The sequence below is a fragment of the Heliangelus exortis genome, chromosome 11 (assembly GCF_036169615.1).
Source record: "Heliangelus exortis chromosome 11, bHelExo1.hap1, whole genome shotgun sequence".
NCBI lineage: Eukaryota > Metazoa > Chordata > Aves > Apodiformes > Trochilidae > Heliangelus > Heliangelus exortis.
In genome coordinates, this window is record NC_092432.1 from 21,951,153 (window position 1) to 21,973,526 (window position 22,374).

A 22,374-nucleotide genomic window follows, 5' to 3' on the forward strand; every position below is an offset into this window, starting at 1 on the left:
TTTCAAACATTACTTGCTAGTAAAGTGCTGTTACAAGCAAAATGAAATGGTTAGTGTCTATCAAAAGCAGATGACATTTTAGTAATATTCAAACTGTATTTGTTTTGCCAAATAGTTAAAAGCTTAGACATGTTTTTTTAACTGCCCAAAACTAGTTCCGTATAAATAATACCAGTTTCCAATAATTCTATGCTAAAAGGCACATACTAATGTTCCAGCAGTTTGTTCAAGTGAGCTTTTGTATGTAGAGGTTTAATTGTGCTTTTAAATAGTTACTGATTCAGTATGACCTTAAAAGTGACATTTGTGCATGTCTAAAATATCTTCTCACAAATGAATCTCACACTCTGAAGGTGTAATTTCATTAAGATTATATGTATCTATATAGCTATGCTTGTTGATCTCCATGGATCTACATAGATATACACATACACATATACATATATTCATACATACACACACAAAAGGGTATCTTCTGGAACAGCAGCAGAAAGTGCAGTCCATGCTTTTTGGAACTGTTGTCACAATAGAAAGTCCTCGATACAGTTTCAGATATTGTCTCAGGATCTGCGATATCCAAGGGATTATTTGTGGTACTGCATGTGTCCCACATTACTCTCCTTCCTTACAGGCTGCTTCAAGCTCACTTCACTTCCAGAAGAGATGATTGGCAAATTATTTTCCATGTGATACTGGATAAGATGACCCACACTATCAAATATATGGTCTTTGGTTCTCACCTAATGAAAGAAGCAAAGAAGCAAAAGAAGAAATTTATGGTTAGATTGTACTTATAACTGGTTGGACATGAGCCTGGCACATTAAACACAGATCAGCTCATTGGAGCAGGCTCATTAGCTTTTAGACAGTAATTCCAGACCTGTTTTAGACATACAGAAGAGATACCATGTTACCTAAATCCCACTGAGGATTACTGTTCTAATTAATCTCTCCTCTGAGAGATGTTACTCAGAAGTGCTCTTGTAGCCCTGAGCAGAAGTAAGCAGAACTAAAGTGGCAACAAACCAGCTCTACCCTTTCTGTATCCAGAATATTCATTATTTCAAGCTAGGGTTATTTTTCTATCAATAGAATTATAACTCAAAGCATGTATCAAGTGTTTATGCTAATTATCAGCACCTGGACTAACAACCATATTTAAGTACCTCGTGGTACTTTCATGGTACTTCAGTGCTAGTAAAATCTTGGATTGAACTTTCAAACTTACTGGAGGCAGTGACAAAATTTAAACTAAGCAGGATGGAATCAGAGCAGTTACTTGCTGGAATGCATCCATGCAGTTTGACTGAAATATCTGAGCAGCCTTGAAATTTATCTGACATTTTCATACCTTGCCCTCAGGATCCACCAAGAGCAGGTGCTTTGCTTGCCCTCCCTGAAGCCCACTGAGCACGTACTGACCAGGTGACGTTGTGCTCTCTCGCACCAGAAAGTCCCCATCGTTGACTAAGAGGCTCTCTGCTGCTTTCCTGTTTAATTTGCCATGGTAACAATCTTCATTCTTTAGCTGTTGCTTTATTTGTGGCAGAACACAGAGACCAGCTGTGTTGCTTGTGGCATTCTGCTGAACAGCTTCCAGTAACTCTACAATTAAATGAAAGGGATTGATTTGGACACTTCACCTAGACCTTCATCCTAAGAGGATGCAAGACTATTTTTTATAGCTTTTAAAAAAAATCAAGAGGTCTTGAAGCTGTGATCAAACCAACCTTACAGACTGCAATAATATTTACACATGAATGCCCACACCCTCCAGTGCATTAGGTAAAATTGTAATACCATCTTCTCCCATACCTTAGATGGGAAAACCTTGGGTAACTAGGCAACAGGGACTGGAATCAGGAATGTTTCTGATGCTCTAATGTTTTGGGGTTTTATTTCTTTGCTTGTATTAAAAACTCAAATCTTCCCTGTAAAAAGAAGATTTTTGCTGTTTTTTAACCACTTTTTTTTTTTTTTTTTTTTTTTTTTTTTTTTTTTTTTTACGATCTGGTTTTTCCTTCTTCCTTAACATGCTCTGAGGAGATGATTGCCATGGATCATTGGGAGAGTCATACTGAGTGGCTCCAGCTATGTGCAGGAATGTAAGACAACATGGCCAACATAGCCAGAAGGGAAGGATTACAGCATGATGCATCTGCTGTGAAAAAAACGAACAATTACTGAATGTACTAACAAAACTGGGTGTTTTGGGATATAGCCAGTCAGACTGCAAATGACTCACAGGCAGGATTTTTCTAAGGAAAATAAGAGGATACCACTTCTTCAATGGAATTGTGCAACCTAAGGCTCCTCAGGATATAGCCAGTTCTATTTAGAGCATTAACACAGCCCTGGACTTGAAATGTCAAAGTGGTCACAGATTTCCTTTACTGTAGTTCTGCTCAGTCCTTTTCCCACTTTCTTGTGTGGAACCAGCTCTGACAGAGAAAACACTCAATGGGTAATCATAAAAGGCAAATCTAATACATGAAATATTTTCAACAATGAGGACAACCACTAGCAACTATATAGTTAGGTAATGGATATCCATCACTTTGATTCTGTGAATGAAGACTTAATTTGACTTAAATTTGAGAGATACTACTCGTCAGACAGTTTGATTCAGAAATTATTGGAGATTCAATGGTCACTGATGCAACAATGGAGAAAAGACAGTCAGAACAATCCCACTTGGACCCTTCATACTACTGCCGCTGAAGCAAAGGCATCTGAGGCTGCTTCCACCTTAGAGTGGTTTAAATCTTGAGCATACCTCTTCCTTGAGGTATGGTACAATCCCAAGGTTTCACAGCAACCTAAAGGCTTGCTTATTATTACCTGTGGAACACTACTTATTGTTATCAGTCAGCCACAGAAGAGAAAAGGTTACTCTGCTTACCATCACTACTTTAATCCCCCTTGCCTTTAGTTTAACAAGCAAAAAAAGAAAAAAAACCCCACAGCCAGGAAGGATTTCTTCCCTCAGTCTTTTCTATATTTCTCATTGGGAAACCAAAATCTTCCTCCATGCACAGAGCTGACAAGACCCCCTCCTTTCAAATCTTAGAAAGAAACAGTATTGCAATGGGAACCTACTGGCCTGACGCACTGGGCTCCCATGGATCTGTGTTGCTCCTGTCCCACGGGCTGCACAGACTGCAGACTGTAGGGTCTGTGTGTTGATGTAACAGGGATCATCAAAAAGATCTGGTTTGTAGGCAGGCTTCAGTAATGTTGCCTCTTTTGTCTTCCGTAATCTTTCACCACAATTACCTGCAATTAGTATATAGTATGCACTGATTTCCTTCTTCTTTAAAAAAAAAATATCAAGTTAAAATAACTCTCAAAAACGGAAACAGGAAGATCGTTGTTCTTATATGTCATGATAAATTCATTCAGAAGGAAAAGAAAAATGGCTTGATGAACTTGTTTCTCCTGATGGCTAGAAGGCACAAGGTACACTGTCCAAAACCGGTTAGAATGAAGATTTTCAAAAATGTTCCATACTGGATCACTCTCCTTCAATCAATGCCAGTAGTAAACCCCCCCCTGACTGAAAAGAAATCAATACATATGACTTTGCAGAGACACATATACGTTGGCTTTCATTTCCCTCTGCACCACAAAAGAAGCTTGTGGGAAGCAGAACAATTCTCTCTCTTGCTATTCAGGTGGAGCAGGGAAGATGGAGGAGGTTGGTGCTTTGTGGCTCTGCCTGGAGAGCCAAAGCCACATCTGTCAGGTTAGGATCCAAGCCTCGGAACAGGCTAACAGAATATCCCCTGCAGTGCATGAGAATAATAGCACTTGAGCTAGCCAGATAGCACACATATTTTTGCTCATTAGCAAACGTTTTATTCATGGATCTATTCATTCATTCTCTTATTTGTTCACCCTCTTTGTAGAAACTATTTTATTCTCCTTTCCTGAAATCACAAATAACACAAGAAATTGAACTATTCCCTGCAGACAGTGCAATAGAGCCCTTTAGAGCAGTACAGGTGGGAATACAAAAAGGACCTCATTATGCAGTGAAACTTAAGAGGGAAGGAAATGAGCTCTGGGCATCAGCTGTGGCAAGAGAAGACCAAGAAAGGGATGGAGGCTGGTGGTCTCCCAGGGTCCCAGAAACCAGGTTTTGTTAAAGGCAAACTGAGCTGGGGCACAAAGGAGGGGAAGGGCATGGTCAGACTGAGAAGCCAGTGATGCTGCAACCACAGGTACAGTCTCCCAACCACCCAACACTGATAGTTTGGGTCTCATCAAGCATTTTTTGGAGAAAAAGATCTTTCAGAATCTGATAAACAATGAAGCATCTTCCTTTTTCAAAGGGTATAAAAGGGAGTAAAACCAACAACCGGTATGAAATAGAATGAAAAAACAAAGAGCTACTGTACAGTATCATGACAAGTAAAAGGAGCAAGTCTGCCAGCAGACATGAAGATAGATCAGTGGCCTTTAGAAAAGCTGTAAGGCTTTTTCTGTCTGCCCTTCATCCAGGGAACTAGAAATGACCTTGTTAGTAGAACACTTTTCACCATTGTATCTAAAGCCAAGGGGCAGCTCTTCCAGGCAGTCTCTGCCTTGGTTAATTCTTCATATGCATGAGAAGGAAAACAGACTACATACCCACTGTTTTGTGTTCTTCTGGGCAATTTTCATATATACTGATGAATGTTGGGCTGCCTGTCTGTAGAAAGATTGTAAAAGCAGTCATGTAAAAGAGCCCTTTAGAACCCTCAGGTAACTTTGAAATATCCATGCACTGATTAAGTGGTATAGAGAGAACTAAACTTACCTTCTTCACAAAAAACACATAAATTCCTAGCTTCTCAAAAAATACTTCATGCTAATACTCTTCTTTCTACAAAGTGTCATGTCTGGCCATACTCCAGCCTCACAGAGACCATTAACTGCCCAGTTATGTGTCTAATGTTTATATACAGTATAAGTCCTAGGTAATAAAGTTCAGATTTTCTTGTGAATGTTCCTTGCAATAAAACCAAGGAGAAATAACTACATACATCATGCTTTTAAAGCAAAACAATAACCAAGTTGTCTGAGCATCACTAGAAAGTCATTGGAAAAGGTAACACACCATGGAAAAAAAAGGCATTTGCATGTACATGCTGCAGGGTAACTCATTGCAACAACTCTGGGGAAGTCCAAATGCAAACTCAGGGTAGAGTAAAACATCTTTTTAGAGAACCATTGGGGAGGTAGAGACCACCAGGCCCGGAGCTGAGATGTGCAGTACTGCTGAAGCCAACAAAGCAAAAAACAGATGAAGGAGTAGCATTGTAACACACGGAAACCTGGGAGCAGTTGCCAGCAGGAACAAATAAAACTTGGGTGCAGCAACATTTTTGACAGCACTGCCTGGGTTCCAGCAGGCATGTTTGAGTGCTCTCCCTCCAAGCAGGGTGGTGGAGCCAGCTCCCCTGAGCAGGTGTTTCCAAGAACTCACACACAAGGATTTAAAGTCTGTGCAGCCAGTTTGAACTCAGCTACTCTTACTCCCTGACTGATTGGTTTTTATTTCCCACTATCCCATTCAAGAGCCACAGATGCATACACCTTTTGCTGCTGTGGCTGATTTAACAGAGCCTCATGAAACACTACAAGGGTAATTAGTGTTGTACATACATTGCAATCAGTTAAGGTTGTATGTACAGGTTGTGGAGCACAACGGAGAGGATGAAATATTTATCAGATCACACAGTCAGGAGGTCCCAGATTTTGCACATATTCTCTCAGACAAGCCATTGAAATATGTATCTATTTTCTTCTCACAGCTAACAAGTGAAGAAGGGACCATTACTTGGTCTCCTGAAAGTACTCTAAGGACAAACTAGTTAATATTCAGAAAGTGCTCTGGGATTCAATTATGTACTAAGCATCATTAAATCTATCCTAAAAAAACCCTTTCCCAGGATAATCAGGACGTGCTTTACACCACACTAACACTTTATTATTCATCCCCAGCAGTGAACAGCTCTCCCAGAAGATGATGTACTTACCAAGCAACACTGCTTCCTGCACTGTACAAGACACTTAGCCCTTTGGTCTGTTTGCACTTTCATTCGCATGTCTAACACTCCACCAGTGGGAGGCTCTTTCCCTGGAATTTCGTTGTAATATTCATGATCCTCCCTCTCCTGTGAATTCCCAGCTGATCCATTAGCATTTGCTGCCTCGCTGAAACAATATGGAGGGGGAAAAAAAAAAAAAAAAGAAAGAGCAACTGATGCAATCAACTGCTTTCTAGTGTAGGCAAACATCCCCAGTGTTTGTACATCTCACAATACACAGATTAGCCATATGGAGGCTGTAAAGGGCTTTGAGCCTGAACTGTCAGAGCTGTTCATTTTTCCAGGTACTCATCCTCAATTAAAAATGGAGTCATCACAGTTTGGGGTGCAAGGAGGTAAAGTAATTTTCTTAGCACCAGGAAACACACATCCCTTTTCTTTGACTTGAAAATGCATCACCCAAAATGTAGACCATAAAATTCCATAGACCATAATTCCTCTGGCTTCTTGTTTCAACTGCATAAGTCCAGAGATTCCTGGGGCATGGGGGAATTACAAGAGAAAATTAAAACTTCATGACATTTAGTTAGATAGCCCTGCAACTGTTTTAGAACATCAAATATTGCTAACAAAATGAAATAAATGTAGTTTTCACAAGTGGAATGTGCCTTGATTTTAGTAACCAGATTCAATACAATATTCTGTTTTAGCTTGAAGAAAACACTGACTGACACAAAGGAGACTGCCCAATGCTTTTCTTGAGCTAAAGCACAATGATGGGAGTTTCAATATACAGCTGATGCAAAGCTGCAAAACTACACTGCAAAACAATGAGGTGCTTCCTGTACTACCTCCGGTCCTGAAATAAAAAGCTCCTCTCCAATCTTACTTCTCTGTTTAACAAGAATATAATTGGATAAATGGCCTTGAGCAGGAAAGAGATAAAGTTCAAGTAGTTTATTATGTGATATGCAGTACAAGTATTTGATTATGTGATGCATAGCAATTTGGAAGTGAGTGACTCATTCACACAGCAATATCCGACTTCTCTGCCCAAGGAGCATGCTCCAAGGCTGGCTGCAGGTTAGGCTCAAAGAGGAAATCTAATTAGCCTCTTCTATTTCTCTTTTCTCTGATTTACTGGTGGCACAACCTAGCAGAGTTTCATAGGAAGGGCTGTTCCTTTGGTTATTGTCCCCAGGGAAAACAGACCAGTATTAGCAGTGGAATGGCATGGACCACTATATACAATGAAATATAAACAAGAGCTGGGGCTGCTGTTTCGTACTAAAATCAGTTCTGCTGCACTGCATCCTGCAGGGTACCAGTGTCACTGCCTGCACAGGGAATCCAAGTGCTCAGGACACTGTTAAGCAGTGTTACAGCTTTACCTACTCATAGGAGGCTGCAAACAATCAAATTTGACATTACAGTAAAGCCTGAGAAAAATAGGCATAGCTAATCTGTGAGGAGAGACATAAATTAGAGCGAGAACGGTCCCCCGTGCAATGGAAAAAGGGTAATTGAAACGGCAAACTGTGGTCCAGATATTAATGTAGGGCCTGTATTGTGAGCAGTGTGCAGAAGAGAGCTTCCTACACTAAAATGCCAAGCAGTGGCTGTGTTTATTTCTGTACACATGACTGAATGTAAGTCACTCCAGACAGAATCCCAGGCCACTGCCAGGACATGAGGAGAACAGCAGAAAGGTGAATTACAATGCGTTCATTGAAATGGCCCTCACCTTCTTGGTAGCCACCCTTTAAAATACTGGAACATGGTGACAAGGTCTCCCCAAAACCTTCTTCTCTCCAGGCTGAACAAACCCAGTTCTCTTTGGAGTATATTGTTTTACTGAAAAGTACTAAAGAGAAGGAAGCCTCCAGATAAGTGACCAAGAATATGCTGACCTTTCATTAGATGTCACCAGGCTTGATGGGTTCTTCAGGTACTGTTTGAACCTGAGCTCAAAAGCCTGTCCTATGGTGTTGATCACCTCCTGAGCCATCCCATTGGGACATTCCAGTATGTGGCATGCTGCAACAAGAGACACCTTACTTTAATTAAGTAAATGTGCTTTACAAAAAAAAAAATAAAATAAATAAAAAAACCAAAACAAAACCAAACCACAAGCTATATTGCTTACAGCAGAAAAGCTGTGAAATATTGAAATTATGCATCTTGACAGCATTAGGACATTACACAGACAGATTTTTATATGTGTTAAGGAAATTGCTCTAGGTATTTGTTTTAACTCAAAATATCAACCTATACCTCAAGGAAGGGAACTCTCCACTTGTAATTCCTGCATGGAGTGCTCCTTTATCTCCTCTTCTCTCCCTGCCTGGCAGTAATCAGAAGCAGAGGAGAGAAGTAGCCCTGCCAGTGTGCAATCTTCCTGTGAAACAGCATGAAAACAAGTATGGGTGGCTCTGGCAGCCTGGAGCAGGACCACACTGCTGCCTTGTTCTCATGCACAACCTCAGCACAGCTTTAGTCTGACCTGCAGATTCTCACTGCACTGCACAAACAACACAATGTTTAAAGCCCCAGGCTGCATACTGTCACCCATATCCATCCAGGGAAGCCAGAAATTGTACAGAATATTGAGCTTTCTAACTTTAAAACTCAAAAAATTCCTTGGTACAGATAAAGCAGTCGTAAAAACTTGTATAACAATCTGGAAATTGTTTCCATACCTCTCTGATTAACAGGATCTTTTGCTACATATGCAACGTAGTCTGTTGTATCCTATAGGAGAGAAGACAACAAATGTCTTTAAAGAAACATCATTAGAACAACCCTACCACCCCAGCAAAGCAACTGACTACAGCAAGAGGTATTTTTAGCTTTAAAAACCTTTTTCTTTCAGAGAAAACAATGTGAGGTGCTAGCAAAGTGGGCTAAGGAAAAGATCAGTGACACAGTGGTGACTATCGATGCAGTAGCTTTCCTGGAATCATTTTCTTGTGATAAATGCATTAGACAATTTGGTATTCTTTGTGTCTGCAATAAACTGTATTTTCAATTCCAAACTCAGCAACACAACTGGTGCCTCATCAGCAGGCAATTCTGCTCCTTTCTGCTGCTCCCACTGAGCTCAGAAGCCTCCCCTCCGTGATGCAGTGGGCTGTGTGACTGCCAGTGACAGCTTTTAACTGGGACAATCTTTACAGTATCAATGGAAAAAAAAATGGTGCTAACATGCATGCAAAGGGCAGATCAGAATATTCCCAATTTTTAGCATGGAGATTGAGTTTTGGAAGTATCTTAGGGAAATTTGACCTGTTAAATACTGCAGAATACAACAGGTATCAGATCTCAATGACTGCTGCCTGATTTTAGTTCAGCTACCACCAGGTTAAATTACTCTGGACCTCAAGGCTGCTGCTGAGTTAAGACAACTCCAGTGTAACCACTTGTGTCTTTCCAGACAACACTGAAATAATCCTCCTTTTTTCTAGTGAAAGTGAAAAGGGAACTGGAATAGGAAAATTAACATTTCTAGTCATTCCAAAAGCAAAGAGTCACCTGATAATTCAGTGTTATAGTAAAAATGGTGAGCTAATGAATAACATTCTTTTAATTATTAAAGATGCATTTTGTTATTCTGGATCTTTAAGGCAGGATGGGGGAAATGAAATTCACAGCCTAAAGGCATGGCTCTCTTGAGGGAAGATGCAATCAGCTGGCAGGAAACGAGGCCTCCATTTGCAATATGCACAGGAACAAGCATTTAATAATTCACAATGAATGACACAAGAGGCAGGTCTTAGGGCCAGCAGAGCTTGTCCTAGATGATTTTTTTTTAAATCTCCAAAATTAATATCACTAAAACAAAGAAAGCTAAATATTTCTTAGGCATTTAGTGAACTCAACTTCCTTTCTTTTCCTTTCAGGTTTTCCTTAAAAGTTCATAAATATTTTAGGATATAATTTTAACAGAAATTAGATCTATAGCACAACTAGAAACAAAAGTAATTGGAGCAGTACCTGTTATTTTTATACACTTACAATGTTTATGCACATGCATGGATGACTTTGCTTTAAAATAAAGCCGGAATAGGGTTTCTTGTCAGACAGAATATTGCTACTCCTTTATAGTGCAGAGGAACACTGCACTGTGCTTAGTCCTGAGTGGGAGCAGGTGTAGAGATCTGTCTTCTGGAAACTCTCATTTTAAATATAAAGAGAATTTTGTAAAAATTACCCGAACAAGCTGACCAAATTGTCCCTTATGTGACGTCCCACTGATTCACAGTTACCACTGCTGAGCCAGACCTCCATTTTACACATTCTGCCAGTAAGAGAAGCATCACCAGCTGCACTACCAAGGCCTTTTCCTGTAGGACACCTACGTCCAAGTACATCTCTTGGTGGTCTTGACATTAAGGACTGACCAAGCCTAGCCTGAGTAGCCTGTGAGATATGATGGGATCACTGTACAAGGCCAATGTAATATATTTTTTAAAATACCAGTTTATCAAAAAAAGGTAAACAAGACCTGAAGAATTACCCACCCAACCAGCTGAGCAGAGATCCAAAAATGCAACCCTGAGTTTTCAAAATATGGAAATATTACATAAAGACAAACTAGAGATCCAGCACCCAGTACCTGCTGCATACTTCAAGAAGAAGTCAGCTTGCTCTATCTCCCTCTTGGGTGCAGGACTCACAGTGCAGAACCTGCACACATGCTCCCTCCCAGTTCCCAGCTCCAGGAAGCTCCAGTTCTCAGGCAGCATCTCTCCAAGCAGAGCAGCTGAACTCCTGACACTACCCCTACAGCCCTCCAGAGAAGGCCCATCAGCCACACAGGGATGGTTCCCAGCTATTTTCCCTTGCCTGCTTCTACATCCAAAGAGAAAATTCTGTCATTTTTCTGTTAAAGCTAGGTCTGGATTACAACCCACAAATTCATCTAAAATTCAGAGGTGCTGGTGTTGACCACTTTTGTGACAGGTATTGGATTACAAGGACCAGAGAACTGATGCAATTCCTGTGTTCGTGTGTTCTTATTTGTAGGATGGAGAATGGGAAAGGTAACTATACAGATCTATCCAAGATCCACTGAGTCTCTATTCCAAGTCTCCTTTCCAGTCTCTGCTCCTCAGTTTTCTTGTTGTACTGATCATGATCCAGAGGCACAGTTAGTTAGTGCTTGTGTATAGGAAGGAACTAAGCAAAGTATTTGCAGGTAATTTTAGTCCTGTAATAATTTCATTATACCTGCAGAAGTATATCTTATAAATGAATACTTACTGGGTCACCTCCAGAAGCAAATGAGATGGACTGCATGTGATGGTTGGCAATAATCTGAAAAGCATGACAAACTAGTTAAACATGCTCATGTGCCACACATTCAGAAAACACCAAAGCATATATCTTCATAGAGCAAGCAGTTAGGTTAATGATAACCTAATCCATTAATACATGCACATACCTTTTGTGAAGGAAGGATATAAAAATGGAAATATTTTTGAGACTAGCCTTTAATGCTTAGTAATGTCTAGATCCCCAAGTAATCCTTCCTTAAAGGGTTTTCAGGATAAATTCAACCACCTTTTTTAAAGACACACTGGTGAGTATGAAGCTTAAATAACACTTTGAAAGGAGAATAACTGGAGACACTGGATGCATTTACAAAGTCTTGAAAAATTATTTCATTTTAACATATTTAAAGGTATGGTGCATACAGTGGTAGCATTTTTATGGACAGGCCCCATGATACTCTGATCTTACTCTCTCTCAGCAGTAGCACCAAGCTGCTACCTGGTAGAGGTTTCACTAGCCAAATATACCATCAACTTCTCATGGCTTCAAACACTAACTTATCTCTGGAGACAAACTGTTCTTTATAATACACTTTTGTGCAACAGATTATGCAGGTGGGAACATAATGAAACATGGTGGCAGCATAAAAATAGAATAAATGGGTTGTTCCATTAGCACAGGTCTAGTAGTGAAAGACCTCAAAAGACAGTTTTCTGCCCACCCACATGTGGCACATTATTGCATGCAGAAAGAGATCTGCTCGGCCATTTTCTAGACCTGTTACAAACAGGAACAGATTAAAAGGACCATACTTTACCTGCCAGCCCGCAGAGCTTCACCTGGTGTAGGGAAGCCCTTTGCTGCTGTGCCTGAAAGGAAGGGAAAGCTGGTGCCATAGACCCTTCCTAGCAAAGGGGTCCAGGGACAGGAGAACTCCGGGCTCTGGAGAAACCTCAAGGGCTGCCTGACACTTAGAACAGCATCAGCTCAGTGCAGTGATTCCTCAGGGCCAGTGAGCCAAAATTACCTCCCTCATGTTCCCCTGCTCCAGCTTGGAGTGAAACTCACTGCTGGCTCTTGACAAGATGGTGCTGGGTGCTGAAGCCAACAGCTGACAGAGGAATTAAGTGGGCAAGATGAAGCTCCTCATCACATCTGCCAAGAAGGGAGCACACCCCACTTGCAGGGCAGATCCAGGCTCTTGGGAACATATCTTGATGGAGCCCAGAGACTTCACACAGTGTAACTGATTATGCCTATATATTGCACTGCTGTAAAATGACTTCGAGCAACACTAAAGCCAAGCTCTGACTCATTATTTGTATCAACTTTATTTTCCCTCGGACTCGTCAGAAACTCCAGTCTGGACCAGTACCTTATTTATTGAACACTGCACAGGCAGAGACACACAGAGAGAAGCAGCTTGAAAAGTGCTTAGGGATCCCTCCCCATGGAAGACACTATCAGAAACAAACAGGCTATGTGCTGCAGGTCTAATTCCTCCAAAGTACCCTCATTTTTCAGTTCAGAGGCATCATGTAACTCAGCTTTACCAGGCATGCACAAGCAGACTAAAGGGTGCTGGCTTTCCTGTTGAAGCTCCCAGCCTTTCCTTCAGAAGCCACGGGAGAATATACAGAGAAAAGGACACTGATTCATAGGTATCTTACCTGCTGTGTGTCAACATTAACCAAAGTGAGGCTGCTTGTTGAAATGGTCAGCTTTATATTCATGCCAGAAAACTGAAGGTTACTTTTGCCAAGTACAGAAGACAGAAACTTCACTGGAGGCTTTGAACAGAACAACAACAGAGACTGTCAGCTGAATCACTCAGGGGGTGAAACATATCAAAATCAAGTACATTTTACAATATCTTATTGAAAGCTTCAGTAGAGAAAGATAATAGCTTGATCAAATGTAAAGATATCTTCTAACAAATGTCAGGATTAAATACAATATCTGTAGGCATGGTTTTTATGTCAATAACAGGAAAAATTTTTAAAGCAAAGTCCTCATTATTTGACTCAGTAATTCAGAATGTGTAATTCTGCTGCTGAACTCTGCTTTGTTTCCTAGGGATGAAGCATTTCTGAGTAAATCAATAGACTCTCGTATTCATTTTTCAGGAATGAGTTGGTTCCTCCCGAGCCCTGCAGTTGCAGCTAGAAATCAGTACTGGGACAACCTGACAGCAGCCACTGACCTTGCCCCTCACTGCATCCCAGTTATTAAATAAGTGATCAGCTCATTAAACACTGCCATTTTAAGTGTATTGTATTTTTTTCATATATAAATAAAAATCAGGTAACCCTCCAATGAATTAAAATCCTACTGCAATTAAAAAAAAAAAACCAAACAAAAAAAAACCAACTCTGATATTTAGCCACTGAGAACCTAGAACCTGTAAAACACCAAGCACTGCAAATGCTGGTACAGGCAAGAACTCTGGGTAAAGCATTTATCCTTAAGAAAATATCCCTGGCTCTGAACCAAGCAGGCTAAACCCATGCCACAAGCACCTTCCTGTTATAGGGAGTTCAGATGGATTAACATGCACTAACTCCAGCAGGGACTGAAGCTGTTAGGCAATCATGTAGCCAGCTTATCAAAAGCAGATACAGAAAATTAATTGTTCAACCAAAACAGTATTTACCTTCCGCTTTTTTATAGCTCCATTTGTACCTGATACAGCTTCACACAGTCGGCTTATTGCTTCCCTGCAAATAGAAAAATACAAAATAGAAAAATACAGCATAAACTGTTGGATCATTTCACACACAGGGCCAGCACCCTGTGATTTATTGCTATTGTTTCAACTCTAAACACCTAAATCATCTGAAAGGTCTTTTAAAGTTGTTTTTCTTTCTTCTTTCTTCCCACTGTTGATAAAAAAAACCAATTTAAAAATACAATTATTCAGCAACGTAGTTTAGATTGATTCTTTTTCTTCATATATCATATCAATCAGTTTCAGCTAATGAGAATTTGTTTTTTATGAAAACTCAGCAACTAACCACAAGACTTTGAACAACCTAATGCCTTCAAATCCTTTTTCTCAGTAAGGCTCTTGCTTGCCTTAATTCTTCTTATTTAGAGCAGCAAGGCAGTGCTGAGTGAGCCCAGCTGAGTGCCTTGATTGCCATTCTGGTGTGGGGTTTCTCTTTTTTTGGGGGGGAAAAAAAAAAAAAAAAAAAAAAAAAGAGGGGAAAAAAGGAGATGTAATCAGCTTCTCCTTGTCTTTTTTTTCAAATCTGAGGTCTCAATTCACATCTTTCCATCTCTGGCAGGTATGTCCCAAAGCAGGCATCCTTTCCAGCCTGAGCCTCTCATTTAGGGCAGCAGAAGGGTGAAATACAAAGCACAGTGTCTACTGGTCTGTATCAAAGACAGCTCAGTTAAACATTTAATAGAACATTGTGGCACACTGTACCTACCTTCCATGCTTGAACAAGGGAAGTTCTGTTGTGTGCTCTGGCAGGGGACAGGTTTGGACATACGGTGGAGCCCTTGCCTGCCCTCATCGAGGACACCCCAGCAGCTGGGAAAAAACCTTTAGCTGGCAGCCTCAGGCTTTCCCTGATTGTTACCTACTGGTTTGAATTCACTATGGGAAAATGATGAATTGCTGGGCTGGGATGTGCTTAGCAAGCTGCTCACACATCCTGCCCACAGCCCCTGGCCTCCCCAGCTGCCCTGGGCCCCTGTCCTGGGGCTCATAGGGTGAGCTATCCCTACAGTCACCTTCCAGGCTTCTGCTCCTATTTTGAGGTTCTACCCTCAGCCTTTCTCTGGCAGATTAATTCAGACTTAGGCTTTCAAAGGCTGGGATTTTGTTTTGTTCCTAAGGGGAAGGGAATTAGTTTGCTTTATTATTCATTTCTGTTATTGGATTACTATCCAAAGAGCTAATTAGGAAATGAGCTTGGTTAGCAAAGTTTGCCTGTTTTCAGATCCTGGTGCATGCGTGGGAGGAATACACTACTGGGCTTAATTTCCTGAGGAAGTTTTTGGTTCAGAAAGGCTAAAAAACATCAGGGGACCACACAGCAGTGAGATGCTCCAGCCAAACATGTCCCATGGAGCAGAAGTGTTCTGGTGAGGGGTGTGGTTCCCCTCAGGACCCTGCATCATGCCTGGGGAGCAGATATGACCTTACATAAAGCCAGCACAGTGCTGGTGCCCCACAGCATCACTGCTGCCTCCTGCCCAGTGCCCCACAGATGCTGCCACTGGAGATCAGTGATGCTACATTGAGTGTTCCTGTTAGAGAAGATCCTGAGAAATTCAGCCTGGAGACTGTTAAATGAACCAAACCTCTACCATGGCAAAGTAATCAAAACATAATTTATATGTTCTGAATGTAAACAGCAGGGAAGAGGAACCTCAGACTGAGCTATACAAGATGGGTCAAAACCATGGCCTTTTAAATGCTGCCTTTTTTGAGCCTTTTAAAGCAAACTCCTTTCCCCTCCACAGCTGAAAATATGCTTTTGAAGCAAATTCCTGATACCCTTCTTGTTCAGCTCATCCTATTTAGGTATTGCCAGTAGAAAGGCCAAAACTAAAAAAAATAAATGGGAGAGGTATTCTGCAGGATGATCTCACGGATTCCAATAATCAGCTTGGAAAATGAGAGCTCATCTTCTCATTCAATATTAAAGGAAATTAACATCAGAGCCAAGACATTAAGGCTACCTGGAGCCTTCAAGTCTAGCTCTACCTAGAAAGAAAACCAGACACAGAACAAATTGGAAAAACAGGGAAGTCATCTGTTTTGGTGAGAAATGAGTTTTTGCACACTTCAGGCAGTTCACGTAGAATAAGAAGTCGTAGGCAAAATTGCCTGCAAGAGACTCCATTCTTGTAAAAGCCACTGTGGTCATTGTCAACTGCACCACACTCTGAAACACCTGTCCAGCAAAAAGGAAACAAAAAGTAGGCAAATAATTTCTACTTAAAAATTTCTATTACTGCTGTTTTGTAGGGGAAATAATTTTCTCACAGACATTTGTTGTTTTGTGTCTCTGGGTGATTTTACAGGTGATCTAACAAGCCTCTAATATTATTTCAAAGATTTCAAAAGCAGGAGTTTGGTAATACTTTGCTGCTACAATTGAACACTTCCAACCTTCAGTCATTTCCATAGGGCAGGCAGAAAATAAATTCTGGTTATGTCCTCAATAAACTACATCTGTGCTTTCTTCCTGAAATCTGCAGTTTAATAGACACTCATTTTCAACCACTTGCTGAGGCAAGCCTCTGCTTTCAGGTCTGCTGGACAGCATATACCTGTGCATACCTTGTATATCTAACTGCCTTGTCCCTGGGTCGCTGTGTAACCTCATGGGTTCTGACACACACTTGTCCATTTGACATCTTCCAAACCAGAGGCAGTAGCAGAACAGGTGGCATTCTTATTCCACTCATATTTCTGCTTTTTCTGTCTCTCCTGGTCATTCATTCCAAAGCAAAACACATTGGGAGGGTTGGTTAGTTTGTTTCTTTTAAATCGCCCTGAATGAGATAACTCTGCTGCATACTCTGCAGCAGCTCTTATCGACTCTTGAAGCCACAGGATGAAGTGGGAGAGCTGTGAGGACTTTAAATTGTTGTAGTTTAAGTGAAAGAAAACCTTGCCCCTCAGCTCTGCAGTCATCTTCTGCCATTTGAAGTGGAAAGGCTGTCAATCCTTCAGTGCCCACATTACATAAACTGATCCTTGCTTCATTGACACAGTTTTCACTTTCCGTAGTGAATGGAAAAGATTTGGGTCAGCTCTTTTTGCCATTCTGAAAAATATTTCTCTGAAGCACTTACTCACCAGCAGCAGCCCTACCACAGAGGCAGACAGCCCACTCCTGGCCCCCATCCATGGCAGGGGGAATTTCCCAGTGGTTATTTTGCTGTGCACCAGCTCAGTGAGGATCAAGGCTGGCACAGTTCCCTGGGAGCACCTCTGTGGTTTCGGGAGGTAGGGTGGGGATGGGGAAGCAGAACCATTCCTCTCTGACTGGGACACTGAGGCTCCTAAGCACCCTGCTGTAGGCAGCTCCCTGCCTTCTGGGCTGGGGTGCACTGAACAGTGCACAGCCTGTGGCACAGGCTGGGACAGTGGCACAGCCCCTATCTGACTGAGTGCCATGGGAGCTGGCAGCACAGGGAATCTGGGTTGCTCCCCAAAAAGCCTGGTGCAAGCCCCCAGCCCTGCAGGGCACTGCTCCCTCTGCCCACTGGCTCAGCAGCCCTCCAGCCAGGCAGCAGCCACCCAGCCAGGGCTCAGCAAGCTCTGGGGACAGCAAGCAGTGACAAGGACAGCCCCATTTTTGGCATCCATAAGCTATTAAGATCAGCTCAGCTGTACAGTCTGCAGGCTTTCTCTGGGTGCCTCTAGAGCAAAACCCACAGCAGATCATCCTCCTCCTCCTTGCCCCTCCAAGAGCATGCAGGAGAGCCCCGCGCCGGCTGGAACAGTGAATGGCTTTGTTTATTGTTTCCCCAAATTACAGTAAAAGAGAGATGATGGGCTGATGTAAGAGAGTAAGCACGCTGTTGAAGATTTGCTTTTAAGCATCTAGGGCTCTGCCTACACCATCTAACAGAAAGGGATTGTGCTTCTCAACAAAGTTGAAATTAATCTTCCAGACAAAGTCAGCCTTCTTCCACCAGCCCTCCCCAGAAGCACATTTCAGCTGCTGCCCATTTTCAAGTTTGCAAGTTAATGCCTTGGTCTGAGGTACAGAATCCCTTTTCCCTTAAATGCCCAAATACAATTGCTACTAATAAGCTTGCTTTAACAGAAGTGGGAGATGAGCAGTGGAAGAGCTGAAGGGCTGGCCAAGGGATGGCACATGCCAGGGTCCAAAGGCAGGGCCTGCCCCAGCACAAGGGCAACAGCCCGAACGTGTGCCAGGAACAGCAAGCACAGCACATTTATGGGTGACCATTCAAAAATACAAAGCCTTTCAAGCAGGGGAACCTGTTACTGTTTTTTCTTGGTGTTACTCTTGTCATCCACGTGGAGTTCGGGATCACAAATTTCTGCAGAATGGGAGGGATGTCAGAAGAGCATGAGAGTGGGGCCACAGGCAGGCATGGCAGAGAAGTAGAAGAGAAAACTGCTGCAGAGAAATGTCCTGGTGCTGCCAACCCTCTCACTGCACGGCTGCCAAGGGCAGAGAGCACCTCAGGGCATGGCCTTTCCTGGCCACACTGAGGCTGCTCAGCCTGATGTTCACACAGCATCTCTGCATCCCACGCTTATCCATAGTGCTAGAGAGGCCATTTTCTGCCTCCCCCAACCCTGTGCCTGGTAACTGACTAAAAATGCAAGTCCAAGAAGAAACTAGAAAATAAATCCTCCACACTCATCTGTTTTGACTCCGCATCGCACTTCGGCAAACACAAGTTTGTTGATCCTTCCAACATTCATGCAAGGAAGAGAAATAATCTTTGATTTTAGAGATCAGCAAGCTGAGAATGCAAATACACTTATAGCAAGGCAGGGAGCAAACAGAACTAGAGACTCTTTCTACATCACTTTAAAACAAAAAAAAAAAAGATGCTTCTTTGTTTAGTGAAATGCCACTGAAGTAAAAATATTTTTTGACTCCCAGTACAAATAACAGAGCCCATGATTAAAATGGATCATTTCCAATAACTCCTTGGTTGGTGCACTGTGCATGCCATATATAAACATAGTCTCCTGGGGGAACGATAGGGGAATAATCAATGTTATCTTTGCTCCAGTCAGCTTGTAATCAATTGAACTTTAAAGTCTGCTTGCATGAGCTCAGCATCTCAGCATTTGGTTTGCAAACAGTTTATAAGTTTTGAATTGCTCGTGCACAAAAGAGCCTCCAAAAGAGCCTGTTAAGGTCAGTAGTGGCTTTTTTTTTTTTTTTTTTTGTGATATATTTCCATTGTCAAGTTTTCACATAGCTCTGGTTAACAAATCCTTACTATTTGGGCCAAACTTAAGATGTCCAGCTTTTGCCACATGGTAATTCACGTGCCTTATTGCATTATTTTCCAGACAACCCATCCAAATCTCTGTTTGATAAGTGTAGCAGCATACATACTCCAAGTCTTGGAGATGGGAGATCTTGCTCTTTGACCAAAGCTGTTGGATAGGGTGGATCAGTCTGAATGTGCCGGGTGGGTTGTTTTGGGCTAAGTGTACTACATGGCTCTTTTTCATCAGTAAACCACTAGGCTGAGGGAGGTATATTTGTATCTCAGGTACTTCTTCACTTACACACGCAGGAACTGGGCAAGTGCATGCTTATGCTGATTACAGATGTCAGCAACTGCTGATTCTGCATATAACACAAATCAGGCAGTTTTCAGTTGTGGCATATAGGCTTTTAAAGACTCAAGTTTTTCAGTTTCTTCCTTTTAGCTGATAAGTCTGGGAGCCAATAGGTAGAAATATGACACTTATCCCTTCATGTTCCTTTCCTTTCTCCATGATTTCTTTGATATGAACACTTGAGGAAGCAAATGAGCATCTGCAAACCATCTGCCAGCAGGAAGGAAGAGTTGGGCAGGCACAGGAAGCCTCAACCACACTCCTGGCATCCTCAGCATGCCAGAAAAATAGCTTAGAGGAGGAGAGAACATGCCTAAGGCTGAAAAAAAATACTCTGCACCTACCCACCCCTCCAAAAAGCCCCTGGAAGTGCTGGGATGCTGGATGGATGCTGGGATTGCCCAGCAGAGAACTAGCCCTGGCTGCTGGATGATGAGAGCTTCCCAGCAGCACTCAGCACTCTGAGCTGGAAAGAGGGTGCTTATTTTGAAAACTCAAAGAATCCTGCACTGACAGTCCTCTAAGAATAAAGGTAAAAATCAAACTAGGCTTTTCTGTTGCTGACAAGTCATTCCAACAACCCCCCAGGTGGACATACTAATAACCTGCACCCAGCAATGGGCAGCAATCTGGGACAGAAGTTGCAAGCTTTTCAGAAGATAAAAAAGTATTTCGTGTTTAAATCACATCCAGCTACATCTGAGACTGAAAACTGAACACTTTCCTGATTTGCAGCCTGGAAATTTAGGCCTAGAGTACAGATGGAAGTGGCTGAATTTCAACATGTAACTCTGCTTACAGCTGAGCCTGGCCTTGGTGCAGATGGGGCCAAGTGATGCCACCCACCTGGTAAAAATTCCTTAGGTGACCTTACCAGGTCGGGAGACCAGTGTCACTTTCTGCATCAGGTGTGCAGCAGAAGGGCAGAGAGGCCTGTGAGCACCCAGGCTCACCCCCTGGGCCTCCCACAGCCACAGCAGCACCCAGAGACTCCCCCTGCACCTCCCGTGAGCTGTGCCAGCACCCAGGAACCCAAGCTCCCGGGGTGCCTGTGCCCTGCTGCCACTAAAGGGGGAGGCTCTCTGTATTCTTTTCTCCCAAGAACTGGGAGAGAAATTAGGTCTGTGGCTGACACAATTTATTTTCCAGTGCAAATAGCCTATTGTAATGATCAAATAATTCACGTCATCACTTGGAGAAAAAAGAAAAACAAAACAAAACATGTAAACTCCAATTCACATTTGTGTCAGAGCTTAGCACCCACCCTTGGCTTTATGCTGCTATTAGCACTCAGGATTTTCATTCTTGGGCTAAATTTCAGTTTGATATCACCTACCTGGTGACTTGTGTTCGTGTGCCAAAATCCAGGGACCTCATTGACTGCAGCACTTCAATACAGCCCATGTACTAGGGAAAACAGAGACACAGAGGGAGAAGGAAAAATATATTAATATCTAGCAAGTAGGTAAGAGGATGATCACAGAAGGAAGCAAATGTGGTTTCAGTCCACTAAGTATATGCAGAACCACAGTCTAAATGGAAAATCAAATCATCCATCCTAAAGCTGCTTCCTAAACAGATCTTTTACTGAAAAGTGTAGAAAAGAGCAATCAAGACAACAACATAGCACACACACACACAAAAAAAAATTTAAAAATCCAATACTTTCTTTTTTAATTCTGCTTATTCTTACTGATTAGCCTGTGGTACTAAGCTGGGAGTAATACATAAAAATTGGAGGGAAACTCCCTGAGAGCAGAAGGGCTCTGGAAGCCCCTTGGGACCAATATACTCAGAGGACCCGTGCAGATGAGCTGGATGTCCCTTCAGAGCACTGGGAGGCATGAGGAAAACCACTGCCTTCATGCTGCTGCACACCTGATGACAACCTCTGCAAAAGATGAAGGAGGTAGAGTTGCAATTCCAGCTCGTGGCAACAGCTCTTAAGAACTGCACTACAAAATGACCAGCTTTAAATTAGAGGCTGACTCCCACATTTCTGTTGTATGGGGCAGAACTAGGGGCTTTTTCTACATTCATCTAAGATTTGCACAGGATTTGTTTCCAGAACCATCAAGAATGCGATGACACGTCAGGCCACAGACTCCTCTGATGTTATGTAGAACTCTACAGAACATTTTCATCTCAGTGAGGTGCCCTAGTCTAAGTCTGTCTAATAGTTTATCTCTCCCAAAACCTACATTACTAATTCTTTCAGCATTTCTGATGATAACCATCTGCTGCTGAAACACTCTGACATCTCCATTTCAACAGACTGGCATAGGTCTGCATCTCTCAGTTTCCAGTCCTCACAATTCCTTACACAGTGAGTTCTCCTGGAGGCAAAAGGGCTTTTGGGAGCATCCTGAAGTGCTTGCACAGTGCCCCTGGGCTGCAGTGAGAGCCTGCACTGACAGGCAAAGCCTCTGGGATGCAGCAGGCAGCCTGGAAATCCCAGGCAGGAATAATGTATACTTGGTCCTCTTGTTCTGAATGGGTTGTTCTGAATGTCTCTGCCCAGAGAAAGGTACCATGTTTACCTCCTCTGCTTCACTTTGAGTGTGAATCGATTTTTCTGCTGGGCCATTCAAAGGGGGTTGGATTTAGGTATCTCTTTCAGCCTTAGAGACTTTCAGAGATGAATGTGTGTGTTAAAAAGGAGAATGTATTCGTGCAGTCAAGCAGGGATTCCACAACAATTTTATTATCCCTATTTTGGTTTCCTTCCAGATAGCAATGTATCCCTTGGGAGACCTC

At 42.2% G+C, this 22,374-nt stretch overlaps 1 protein-coding gene across 2 annotated transcripts in view; it reads right to left on the minus strand.

Annotated features, from left to right (window-relative positions):
* Positions 1-221: 221 nt before the first annotated feature.
* The window catches only part of SHC4 (SHC adaptor protein 4), a 28,674-nt gene continuing 6,521 nt past the window's right edge, over positions 222-22,374 (minus strand). Inside the window, exons 2-12 of one of the 2 annotated variants that reach the window (XM_071755240.1) lie at positions 20,954-21,024; positions 13,963-14,026; positions 12,980-13,099; positions 11,298-11,351; positions 8,735-8,786; positions 7,946-8,072; positions 6,024-6,201; positions 4,633-4,693; positions 3,100-3,276; positions 1,352-1,605; positions 222-740 (exon numbers count right to left, since the gene is read on the minus strand). In XM_071755240.1, coding sequence (XP_071611341.1) covers positions 585-740; positions 1,352-1,605; positions 3,100-3,276; positions 4,633-4,693; positions 6,024-6,201; positions 7,946-8,072; positions 8,735-8,786; positions 11,298-11,351; positions 12,980-13,099; positions 13,963-14,026; positions 20,954-21,024 — 1,314 coding nt within the window. In that variant the 3' untranslated portion in view covers positions 222-584. The remainder of the gene's footprint in view (positions 741-1,351; positions 1,606-3,099; positions 3,277-4,632; positions 4,694-6,023; positions 6,202-7,945; positions 8,073-8,734; positions 8,787-11,297; positions 11,352-12,979; positions 13,100-13,962; positions 14,027-20,953; positions 21,025-22,374) is intronic. The other variant, XM_071755241.1, reaches the window with a different exon arrangement.